This window comes from Petaurus breviceps, unplaced genomic scaffold, assembly GCF_028583685.1.
Source record: "Petaurus breviceps papuanus isolate PSGF00001 unplaced genomic scaffold, PetGlider_PUasm1.0 99, whole genome shotgun sequence".
Classification (NCBI taxonomy): Eukaryota; Metazoa; Chordata; class Mammalia; order Diprotodontia; family Petauridae; genus Petaurus; species Petaurus breviceps.
In genome coordinates this window covers 25,883,756-25,896,584 of record NW_027187465.1, presented here as the reverse complement: position 1 = coordinate 25,896,584, position 12,829 = coordinate 25,883,756, and the positions used below count along the sequence as shown (strand labels likewise).

Below are 12,829 nucleotides of genomic sequence, written 5' to 3'. Positions count from 1 at the left end.
TAAAGATCTTCCCTGCCCCTAGGCTAAAGTGCACCTGGAGCCTGGGGTGGGAGGCTTGTTTTTCAGTAGATACTTCTTGATTGGCCAGTGGGTCCAGAAGGTTGTTACATTCTCTGAGCCAGGAGAAGGCTATATAAGCCCTGATGTGAGGCTTTGTTTTGGGGCTCACTTTGAGAAGTGTTCTGTGATTTGATCTGGATTTTGGGAAGCCGTTGTCCAGAGCCCCCCAGCTTTGAAAAACCCAGATGTTGATTTGGTATGGATGTAATGGTTGGACAATTTGGAAATCTGTCTACTTGATCTGTTTCTGTCTTGATAATTCTGTCTGTGTACTTTGAAGTTCAGGGTGCTGACCTTTTCCCCTGAACAAGGTAAACGATATATGTCTGACTGATTAAAGTAAGCTTGTTAACCCATTTTGAGTTGCTTTCCTTTAACAAAGCAGATCCAAGAACCTGTGTTGGCAGCCACCCTAGGGATGCTGGGGTGCTTGCTGCTACACCCTGCCCTCCAGGGCCTCCACTCTGTGGGCAAGGACAGCCAGGATAACACCTAACATGCAGTGACCTTCCCCTCTTTCATCTCCCGTACTGTCTCACTTGGTGATCATCTCATCAGCTGCCACAGTCTACCTCACTGGGTCTCCCTATGCCCAGGAAGGCTCAGAGAGGGGAGAGGACCAGCCCAGTGAGTGGCAGAGATGGGGTCTGAGTAGAGAGAGGTCTTCTGACGCCAAGGCCAGAGCTCTTTCCACCATAACAAAGTCTCCCCTGCATACACTAAGTGCTTAATCAATCTTTGCTGGATCAAATTCCATCAAAAGAACTCCAGAAAAACATAGTAAAAACCATGTCCACAGCAGAAGCATCACCATCAAGGCACGGCATGTGAATGGAAGGTCCTTCTCAGGGCTTCTCACAGGTCTGGGGCTAGAAGCTGACCTAGAACCGTCCAGTCCAGGCCGTTTCTCTCCTTCAGTAAAACTAAGGTGAGAGCCCCAGAAAGTAGGAGATTTTCCTTTGAAATAATGCATGCCAGTTTTTACCAAGGGATTCACAGAAGGCTGCTTGTTGGCACAGGGCCTCTGGACTCAGGTGACTGAGAGGACCTGGCACGCTGGCTGCTGTGCCAGCTTCAGCACCCCACCTGATAAGCGGAATCTATACCTTGTCACAGCAGCACCGGATATCACAGGCCCCAGCGACCAAGTTACAGGGACAGGGGCCAAAGGGCCTATACATCTGGTTAATGAAGATGGTACTGTTCTCTGAAAAAGCACAAACAAAGAGAAGTGAAGCTTTTAAATAACAATCAGAGAAATGGACATCTCCACATCTTTGGCAGCCCAAAGACCTGACCAGCCACCATTCCCAAAGGCTGCCTATAAATGAATCCCAAAGCAATCTAACCCACCCCTCACCCCCACTCCTGTATATGCTACATACCTGCCATGGATCCCATGGGCACAGATGATACAAGTACAGGCTAGCAAGGCCCATCTGGCCACTAGAAAAATACAATTCACTTTTGAGAGATAAAAATTTGGCTCCACATTCCAAGGGAGGAAATTCTAATGCATGCACAGCTATCATTTTTCCAGCAAATTAGATACTAACCTGAGCTAGTGTGGCTGTGTTGTGAGTAGAAAGAAGGGGATGGATTCAAGAGGTTTTTGAAAGGTACAGTTAAAAAGACTTGGTAACTGACGGTATACCAGGCATGGGTGAGAACAAGAAGGGAAGAGTGACTCCAAGACAGCAGACCTGGGGGACTGGAGGAACAGCTACACTTTGTCTGGACTGCCACAGGAAAGGCAAAAAGAAAGAAGGGTTTTGCGTGGAAAGAGCATGTGTTCTGTTTGAGACAGGTGGAGCTTGAGAGGCCTATGGGACAAGCAGGTGGAGCTGTCCTGAAGACAGAGGCAGAAATATGGGAACGGACCTCCACAAAGGGGAGAGGTCTGGTGAGACAGATTTGGGAGCCTCTGCTTAGCGATAAGGGTCAAACCCCTAGGAGCTGAGATCTCCTATACTCTAGGGCAGAGGCAGGGAGTCTGAGGCCTTGAAACCACACGCGGCCTTCTAGGGCCTTAGGTGCAGCCTTTTGACTAAGTCTAAGCTTTATAGAACAAATTCTTTTATTAAGGGGATTTGTTCTGTGAAGCTTGGATTCAATCAAAGGGCTACACTTTGAATCAAAACTTCACAGAGAAGAGGCAAGGAGGCCTAAGACAACAGGATTCCAAGTACGTGTATTCAGTGTCTTTTTTTCCTTTTTGAAGAAGCATGAAATCTCCCTAGCAAGTGGTTTTCCCCTCAACTGTCTTTTTCTCCGTTCCACCTCACCTAACTTGCCAGGGATTCATTTTTGAATTCTTTAATTTTGAAAGCTCTTTCTTCCTAAGGAACTCAAGACAGCTTGTCCCATGCAGTGAAGATTCTGAATCTGACAGCAGGCATTCTGTAGTCACCCTCATGTAGGGCTTGGTGACAAAACTTGGTCTAGAGAATGTTCACAGTAGGCAGCTGCCCAGGGCACAACAGTTCCCCAAGCTGGAAGGGGGCTAAGCAACAAGAGATGCTTTTTTTTTGGAGCGCAATTGGGGTTAAGTAACTTGCCCAAGGTTACACGGCTAGTTTTTTTGTGTGGGAAGAGATGCTTTTTAATGTGACTGTTTAATGCACATTTTTTCTGATGCCAGAAAATCTCATTCTCTTTAACATGCAGAGTCAAAGTTTCCTGTGGACAATGACCTCCCAGAGGGCACAATTTTCCAGCATGAGAGAATGGGATTTTTAAGCCTAGGACATGTAGTCACATGGTCTCAGCTTGGACCACTGGTGTCCAAAACCCAGGTGTGAAGATGTTCGTGGCTTAGTCATGGTCTTGGTCCCAGTTCCAAAGGTTCTACTTTCTGGGCAAAACCAGAATATAACTACTCCCCACCAGGCAAAGTGCTGCCACCTACTGTGTACAAGCCACAAAGCTTGGTGTCAAGGAAACAAAAGCATGTCTCAAGGAATTCCTAATTTCTGATGGGTGGGACAGACCACATTTGTGTTCCTCCCTACAGAGGAACTAAGGCAGTTTTCCTGAGCATATACTCCCCCGGGGCCTAAGAACCAAACTTCTAATTTGATGGGTAGTCAGAGGGGGGCAGCCCAACCTAAGAAAGCAGAAGGTTCCTTAAGCTTTGGCAGCCTCTGTTTCAAAAGGTTTGTACTAGTCTTCTAGAATTTCTGTCCAAACTTCTAGGACTTAATGCCCCAAAGCAGGAACTGTCAGCACCAGGGCGCATAGGATTTGGTACTTGAGGGCCTGGTTTCAAATTCTGCTTCTGTCCTTTATTGTACATGGGATTCTAGGCAGGTCACTATGCCTTGTTGGGTCTCAGCTTTCTCCTCAGACTTGATGGCCTGGAAGATCTCTGCCAGCTCTGGACTAGTAGGGTACTTACTGTGAACTAAATGTCTGCCTTCCCTGAACTACTTTTAACATCGCAATATTTAACAAATCCTATAAAAACAGCAGCTAATTTTAGTCTCTGCTACACATGACATGATATAGTAGAAACTGATTACATTGATGACATGTTGGCAAGAGAGGACTGGCACCCTCAGTACAAACTGTGTGACAATGGGAGAGAGACGTGGAGGTTGGAATTTGACCCATGACACCGCTCCTTTCAGCCTAAGCCATCTGTGGTTGGCACCACGGCAGAGGGAATGGGGCTTTACCATGTCATAGGGGCCCAACAGCCACCTACCTCCCCACACATATCATACAGTAACTATTTTTTAATACAGCTGTTTGTTTCTAAGCAATATCACATTAATAATAGTGAGCTGTCCACTCTGGCCCCATGAAGGTGTGAACAGTTTTGCACCAGTGAGAAAGGGAGCAGAACAAAGAAAGAGGTGGAAAGAAATACAGGCATTATGTAGTATGCCTAGGGCATTGTAGCTACAATTATTAAGATGAACACATTAAGAGGCACTGTTCTTGCTTGGGGGAGGGGCACTCTGCAGGTGCTCCCTATGGCTGACTTGGGCTGGAGTTTGGCAACCCAATGAGAGCTGGGGTGGGACAGGGGAGGGAGGCAGTGAGGAAATTCTGGAGCTCTAGAGGGCTAGTGTCTATCTCCTGAGACAGCAAGAGCAGCTGCACTCGCCTTCATGGCCTTCTGGGCTTAGCCTCACTGGGATATGTCTGAGAGCTGGAGAAGCTTAGCAACAAACAGCTGTTTACAATTCTGTATCTCAATTCAGTTCCATGAACTCTCTTTATGGATCCACTACATGGCAGGCACCATGCCAAGGAGCAGAATATCTAGTAATCATGTGTTTAGAACTCCCTGGGCTTACAAAAAGGGGAAAACAGGGTCCTGTTCTTTACGTCAGCTCCACATATCCCTCCATACAGTTCAGAGCCAATTAAAGAAGGATTGTTTTCTTATCCAAACAACAAACATATTTATTAAGCGCCAATTGTGTACCAGGCACTGTACTAAATTCTGAGGATACGAAATCAAAAAACAAAACCTATTTAACCAGGACTGTGCTGATCAGTGTTTAACAAGTGGCCTGGGGAAGTGGGGGAAGAGAGCAGGGTGTGTGGCAGAGACCAGAGTGGGGTTTATCCACCCCTTTAGGTTCAGTCTACTTATTAACATTTTCTACATCATTTTCTTAAGTCTAGTCAATCAAGAAAACAATAAGTCAAACCTTGATTTGCAGCATTTACTGACTTCCAAAGTATAAATGTTCACACTGACAATTTACCAGCTGGATCTGGCTGCTGTGAGCTGGCTCCAGCTCGTCACTGGCTACCACTAACCTCTCAGCCAAATCACAGCATTTACAAATCAATCAGTAAGCGTTTGTTATGAGCCTACAATGTGTCCGGAAGTCACAAAACAAAAAGGAGGGCATCAGAGTGATAAAGACTTTTGGCCCAGACCGGTGTTTTCATCCACCTACAGAGTGCCTGGTGAAAAGCCACTCAGACTGACAGGCATGGCAGCCCAGAGGGTTAGAGCACCATCTGGGCCCCTGACAGCAGCCAGGGGCCAGAGGGCTAGAGCAGCACGGGAACGTGGGGCAGACACATGCTGTTTCTTAAGAGCAGTATGTTTCTACATCCTTTACCTAAGAAATTTAAGGCAACGACGGCGTCTCTAAAACTGCCCCACTGCTTTTTAGAAAGGGGTCTTAAATTCCTACTAATTCTAACTGGTGCCGCTGGCCCTTATTTATGAGCTCCAAGCCTTGTCTCTGTCCTCAGGTGCACATGAAAAATTGGTGGGTTTTCTAATGGGATCTTGTGTGAGTCTTGCAAACTTGGCTTTTTTTTTTTTAATTTACAAAGCAAATAACCAATAAAATACGATGCTGGGAAAGCTTTCCCTGCTGCTTTGGGCACATGATTGCAATACTTACGTGATATATTCTGGGCAAAGGAAGTATTAGGGTAGATTTCGACCTGAATGAGTAGGTGCGCCAAACAGGATGAGTTTCGAGATGCAGAAACCAAAAGAGTTTCAACAACACAGGGACAGTCAGAGAAGAAATCTTGCTCCGAGACACAGGCCTGTAAATCGCCATTAAATCTCACGGTCACTTCTGAGCCCATCTGGGGAAAAAATCCTTTCTTCAGTTCTCATCTGACTGTGAAAATACATTTATAATCACAAACATCCCACACACTAAGGGACAAGGAAACCTCCGGATGGCCCAGCTGATTTTACTGGCATTTTGTTTCTTCACTGGGGGAATTCCCTCCACCCACACAGAGGACAACCTGGATTTAATCGATAAGGCCTAGGAAGTTGCTCAACGATCAGAGACCTAAATGACTTGCCCAAGGCAAGACTGGCCTCCAGTACTCTGGCCAGTGACTTGCCCAAGGTCCTCCAGGCAATCTTAACTTACACATAACTATTCTCATTTTACAGATGAAGAAAGAGGCTCCAAATCCCCCAGACACTAAGCACCAGAACTAAGACTCAATTCCTGCCCCTTGGTGACTTCCCTGGGCCTCAGTTTATTCATCTGAAAAATGGGAGGGTGTGACTCACTGGTTTCAGAGATCCCTTCCAGCCCTCAATCTGATGATCCACATGACCCTAGGACCTCCCTGACTCCATGACTAACCATCCTCTACACTTGGCTAAGCTGCCCCCCCAGAGGAGAAATCCTCAAGATGAAGCCAGTCTGGGACAATGCCCAGTGGGAGGTACCTCACAGACCTCTATCCAATTCATTCAGCCCACTTGCATGCCATCTATTCTTGCACTCCACATCTTTCTAGCTGTCAAGTCGATACCTTCACTGTCCAGGGCTCAGGCCAGAAATGAGGTGGGAAGAGCTGAGGATCTCAAACTTTCTTTTTCAGCTTTAAAATGCTATAACTGACAGAACAGGCCTTTATCCTGGAAGGGACTTTAGGGATTGATCATCTAACTCCACACACCCATTTTGCAGACAAGGAAGCTGAGGCCCAAGCAGTAACGTAACGTGCCCAAGGTCACACAGGTAATGCTGGCAAGGATGGGGAGCACCAGGATTACTCCCATTTTCAAAGGGAGGAAAGAAGCTCTGAATTGCCTAGATCGTGAGCCTTGAAGCTGAGACCTGTGCCTGATGCCATGTCTACATCCCCCCACTGTGCCATGAGGGCTTTGCCATGTCTGGCTGTGGGGGACGAAATCTAACGGATCCTTGAGCTTGTGTCTGAATCCAGAGACCCGTGACTTGCTCCTCGTTCAAGGACTCGACGAGCTATGTCTGAGTCTGAACTTGTTGACTTGTTCGGATCCAGGAGGGTGCAAAGTCCCCTCTGGACAGATGTGCCATATCTTTCCCCAAGAAGAATATTTGGCAATCAGCATCAAGAAATATTGCTGTGTCTCCTCCAAGCAGCCTGGCAGGCAGGAAGTCAAGGCCTTTGCTGATACTTATGTTTAGCTGAGTGCATCCATGAGAAAGTGGTGATTAAAGTTCACTGTAATACTTTCCATGCATAAACAAGAAAGATATAGAATCAACTACACTAATCCATTAAACCAGCATTGTCATCCAACTACACTTGCCTAGCCCAACTCTTGAGTTCACCGTCAGGTGCTGCCATCTGGCCCCACGTTTAGCTTTGATGCCTGGACGTTCACACACCCCACTGTCCCAGGACCCCAGAGCTAGGTCTGGAAGGACACTCAGAGGTCATCGATGGAGGTCAACCCCCTCACTTTACACGACACCAAGTCCCAGATAGGGGGAAAGGAACTTGTTGAAGGTCACACAGCGAGGGATTCAAACTCAGGCCTTGTGAGTCCAAGGTCACCATTCTTCCTCTTGTACCCATTTCCCACCCACTGGAGATCCTAGAAGAGGACAATATAAGAACAAAATTGAGATCTCCATGAAGAATGAACAAGCAACAGTTTGTCACAAAAGTCTGGTGGCTGGAGGGTCCTGGGTTCAAATGTGAACTCAGACACTTACTGGCTGTGACTTTGGTTTTTTTTGAGCCTCAGTTGCTTTGGCAGCAAAATGGGCATGATAATCCCTGCCAAACATGCGTCCCAGGCTCATCTGAAGGAGAAGATCTGTAAATAAGAGTGAGCCCTACAGAGCCTGACTCCTTCAAACCAAGCCAGTGAGTTTCCTCATTCAGCAAGCATTTATTAACTAACAACAAAGCACCAGGCACAGGGACCACAAAACATTTCTTGCCCTTGGGGTGACCAGGTAGCACAGCGAGTAAGAGCACCGGCTCCAGTGTCGGGATGACTTGGAGATCAAATCCCGGCTCAGATACTCAGCACCACACCCAGAAATAACTGGCCGTGTAACCTTGAGCAAGTTACTTAACCCCGATTGCTTTATATAAAAAAAAAAAACATTTCTTGCCCTTAGGGAAGCTACAATATACTGTGGGGGAGGGTTACCCAAGTTGCCAAGCCCAGTTAAAGTCGATGCAGAGTGATTTGGGGAGGAGAAGGAAAGTAGGAATGTGCAGGAGGGGGATGACCATGAAGGGGTCTTGGAGGAGGTGATAGTAGGAAGCTAAGGATCCTGAGAGAGGGAAGCCAGGGTGGTTGGAATGCAGAATCACAGGCAGTAAACTTGGAAAGTGAGGCTGGAGCCAGAGCCTGGAGCTTAGCCTAGAGGCAACAGGGAGCCTTGGAGATTCTTGAGCAGGGGGTGATAGATGCCAACCTGAAGAACCTGAAACAGCAGAAACAATTCAACAACAAATGGAAAATGAAGAGATTTAATGTTGAACATACCACATCAGGAGTCACAGTCAGACTCCAATTGCTGCTTCCATTATTCTGCAATCCACAATCAGGAACCAGCAAAATCCCTAGATGAGAGGAGATAAGAACAGAGAATGTTTCCAAGGGGTTTTTTCCTACCTTTATGCCCACAGAAGGTTTAAGGATGTTCTTCTCTTCAAGGAGCATAATCTTGCCTCGAAACTCTCTGGAGCAGAAAGCAGCCCCCCTTCCCCTTCTCCCATCCTCCAGACTGCCAATCCTGGGAGTCACAGGATCAGAGATCTGAGAACCAAAGGCTGAGGAAGTACTCCTCCCACCCCCATGGGTAGATCAGGCCTCCAGCCCCCCCGTGTTTCTGCTGGGTTTTCTCAAAACCAGCTGCTTAATCTCCTTACCCAGCTCACCATCCCACACAGTGAGGCTCACATCAACATCCTCTGTATCTCCAACCAAGGCTGCAGTAACCAAAGTGTCAGACATTCGAATGAAAGGAGGGAGAAAAACTGGCAAAGAGAAGAGTCAGGTGTTAAATATCATACCGAGGAAGGACCACGAGCTGCCCCAGAAGATGAGACGGAGACCTTTACGGAGCATCAGAACAGGCAACCCCATCCCACGGGTGTGCTTGGAGGGCTGCAGGATTAGGATCGATAACGACAATAACAAACACCTATTAAGCACCTGTGGTGTGCCAGGCACCGGACTAAGAGGAGGGAGGGGATACAAAGAAAGCAAAAAAACAGTTCCTGCCCTCAGGGAGGAGGTCACAGTCTAATGGGGAAAACAACAGGCAAACCATTGTGACATGAAAGATACAGAGTGAAGAGATGGGAAGGAATCTCCCAGGGCAGTCACAGGAGGCAGGCCCTGGGGGACGGTCACTGTTGGTTGTGGCTGCAGTTTTCCTTTGCTTCAATGCTGGCAGGAGAGGTGGGGGTCTATCAGTGATAAAACTGCCCCTTGCTGGGAACAGACTGGCCCTGGGATTTTACTGCTAAAGGACATTCCCTTTCCTGTCTACTCTCTGCAGGCTACAGGGATCTCCTCAGGCTCCCACAGCCAGAAATGTCTGGATAGGATTTGAACACAGATCTTCAGAAAAATCTAGATTTAGAGCTGGAACGGACTTCAGGAGCCATCTAATCCAGCCTCCTCAATTGAAGAGTGGAGGAAACTGAGGCCCAGGGAAGTTAAATGATTTACCCAGACTGACAGAGTGAACAACATCACAAGTGGACATGAACCCAGGTCCTTGAGACTCTAGGGCAGGGATTCTTAACCAGGGCCCTGTGAAGTGGCCTTTTTAATATGTTGGTAACTATTTCAATATAATTAGTTTCCTTTGCAATCCTGCATATCTTATTCCATGCATTTAAAAACATGATTTTGCCAAAGGAGTCTTGGGCAGAGAAGAGGCTCAGTATCAGGATACAAGGCTGTCCACAGCCTGGCAGGGCCGGTCACCCACGTGACAGACCTGGGATCTGAACAAAGGTGCTCTCATTCCAAAACTACAGAAGACTTCAGCAGGTCCCTACAAAGAACTGGGACCCCTCAGCACCCACCGCCTCAAAGAGACGGTAACAACACAGGGCACTAAGGTTTACAAAGTGCTTCCTGGGCCTAGCACTTATGTAGTGCTAAAAGGTTTAAAAGCACTTTACAAATAAAGTCTCATTCCATCTCATCTGGACAGTTAGGTGACACAGTGGATAGAGTCAAGAAGATTCTATTCATCTTCCTGAATTCATATCTGACCTCTAGACACTTTCGAGCTGCGTGACCCTGGGTAAGTCATCTTACCCTAGCTGCCTCAGTTTCTTCATCTGTAAAATGAGCTGAAGAAAGAAATGGCCAACCACTTTCTCTGCCAAGAGAACCCAAACTGGGTCATGAAGAATCAGACATGACTGAAAACATCTGAACAACAACATAAATAATATCTTATCTCTCAGGGTTAATAATAATTATGAATAATTCTAATGTTAGCAGTTCCATAGCACTTTACGTTATCTCATTTTAATAATAATAGTAGCTAGCATGTGTATAGTGCTTTAAGGTGTGCAAAACCCTTTACAAATAATCTCTCTCAAGGTTAATAATAATTATTATCATTAATAAGAACTACCGTGTTTCCCCGATAATAAGACACTGTCTTAATTTTTTTTTGACAGAAAAACACCAGAGGGCTTATTTTCAGGGGAGGGCTTATTTTAATGAACATTGACAGCAATTTTAATAAACAAGTAAATGTGAACAAAAAAATGTACCTTTATTCAATAAGCAAATCACTGGGGAAGAACAGGATGACGCGCTCACTGCTGCAGCTCTGATTGGATGTAGCTCGGTGTGTTTGGGGGGGGGGACGGTGCATACAGAGGGTACCGTAATGTAGCATGTAGCACAGGGGATCACCTTCACTACAGTACCAATCTCAATAGGGCTTATTTTCGGGGGAGGGCTTATTTTAGAGGGATCTTACACAGTAAGGGGAGGGCTTATTTTCGGGATAGGTCTTATTATCGGGGAAACACAGGTAGCAACATATAGCAAAGTTATACAGGTTTGCAAGACACTACAAATATTATTTCTTCTAAATAATAACAGCTAACATCTATATAATGCCTAAGATCTGTAAAACGTTTTAAAATATCTCACTTTGGGGCGGCTAGGTGGCGCAGTGAATAGCGCACTGGCCCTGGAGTCAGGAGAACCTGAGTTCAAATCCAGGCTGACACACTTAACATTTACTAGCTGTGTGACCTTGGGCAAGTCACAACCCCAATTGCCCTGCCCTCCCCCTCCAAAAAAAATAAATAAAATACTTCATTTTAATAACAGCTAACATTTATACAGAACTTTAAGGTATGCAAAGAGCTGCACAAATATCTCTGAATCAAAATAATTGCTGTTCAGGCATTTGCAGTCGTGTCTTACTGCTGGTGACCCCCTTTGGGGTTTTCCAGGCGAAGATACCGGACTTGGTACTGGGTAAGTAACAATAGGTGTTTCTGATATCGTGGTTCCCTTTTCACCGATTAAGGACCTGAGGCTTACAGGTGAAGCAACCTACCCAGGGTCTCAAAGCACAGGCTCGTCAGAGGCGGGATTTGAGCGCCCCTCCCCCGCCCACAGCCCCGCCCACAGCCCGGCCCCGCCCCCCATGCTCGAAGCCCCGCCCCTACCCACCAACGTCTCCCCACAAGGCCCTTGGGAAGCAGAGCGGGAACAGAAGCAGCAGCAGGAGCTGCGGGGCTGGTGGCGGGCAGGGCCCGGCCGGGCCCATGGCTCCGGGATAGCCTCCTCGCGCTGCCCCACCGCGGCCGGGTCCCGGCTCTGCGATCCCCGGCAGGCGGTACGAGCTAGGGGCAGAAAGGAAAAGGCGTCAGCGGCTCCCGCCCAGCCGCCGCCGCCATCTTGTCAACGGAATGCCCAGGACTATGGCAACCGCCAATCGGCTGCGAGCGAAGCGAGGGCGCGTCCCGAGATTGGTCTGAAGTGACAGAAAGGGCCCGCCTTCGACCGCGCCCATCCGTCACTTCGTGACCCCGCCTTCTTCCTCCTGGGACGCCCAGAGTGGTTGCGTGGCCTGATGGACCGAGCCCAGGGCTTGCCGCTGGCTTCAGATAATATTTGTAAAAATAAGATAAAAAGGAGATAACATTTGCAAAAAGCGCATAGTGGCATTGGGGGGAAATAAGCTGTATAAATACTTCTTCCCTCTCTCAGATTCCCTGGTGCTTATTAGGGGCATTTTGTACCCAGAGTTAACAATTCCGTTGACTTTTTATTATAATAACGGATAATGACCCTGTGATTTCATTGATAGAGGGAAGTTCCGGGTGAGGGGATTCCCCTCTACTTCTCCACAGCGTATAGTCTGAGAAAGTCGCCTAGAATACAGAGAAGTTAAATGACTTGACCAGGGTCATACAGCCTGTACGTGTCATTGGCAGCTCTTGAACACAGGTCTTCCTAGTTCTAAGACCAGTTCTCTTTCCTCTGTGCCACTTACTACAATGCAGAGCCTAAAAATGTCTTGAATTTAGGCGAGTCGATATGCATTTATTTGGCACCTACCGTATGCTGAATTGCGCTAAGTGCTGCGGGTATAACAATTGATCGATAAACCCCCATGAACAGTAAATTGTGTCTCTACAAGGCATTAGGTTGGGAGTTAGCTGAGCATTTCTTTCAATGTTAGGGCAAAGATGTGGCATTGTCTTGGTGGTTACATCAGAATGCAACTCCTCCCTGCCCAGGTGTCACTTGAGTGGGTAACTGGAGTGTTGCTTATGGTTAGAGGAGGCATCAGGAGACTGTGTTTAAGACAAGTTAGGGCAGCCAACTTGGCTCCACCCATCCTCACCACTCTTCTCTCTCTCATGAAGAGCCCATCACTCTTGGGCATGGCCAAAACCAGAGAGTTCTTACAATAAGAACCCCACAAATCAGTGACTCCCTCCCAGAGCAGATTTTCCCCTCTAAACACATTGGTTGGTAAAGGGAATTTGGCCTGGGATTGCTCTGGGATTGACCTCTTATGATTGA

General features: G+C 47.2%; 1 protein-coding gene across 2 annotated transcripts in view; it reads right to left on the bottom strand.

Moving 5' to 3' along the window:
• The window catches only part of TCTN2 (tectonic family member 2), a 37,106-nt gene extending 24,699 nt beyond the window's left edge, over positions 1-12,407 (bottom strand). Inside the window, exons 1-5 of one of the 2 annotated variants that reach the window (XM_069081407.1) lie at positions 11,468-12,407; positions 8,674-8,781; positions 8,288-8,364; positions 5,439-5,631; positions 1,167-1,267 (exon numbers count right to left, since the gene is read on the bottom strand). In XM_069081407.1, the coding sequence (XP_068937508.1) occupies positions 1,167-1,267; positions 5,439-5,631; positions 8,288-8,364; positions 8,674-8,781; positions 11,468-11,564 (576 nt within the window). In that variant the 5' untranslated portion in view covers positions 11,565-12,407. The remainder of the gene's footprint in view (positions 1-1,166; positions 1,268-5,438; positions 5,632-8,287; positions 8,365-8,673; positions 8,782-11,467) is intronic. The other variant, XM_069081406.1, reaches the window with a different exon arrangement.
• Between the last annotated feature and the right edge of the window lie 422 nt (positions 12,408-12,829).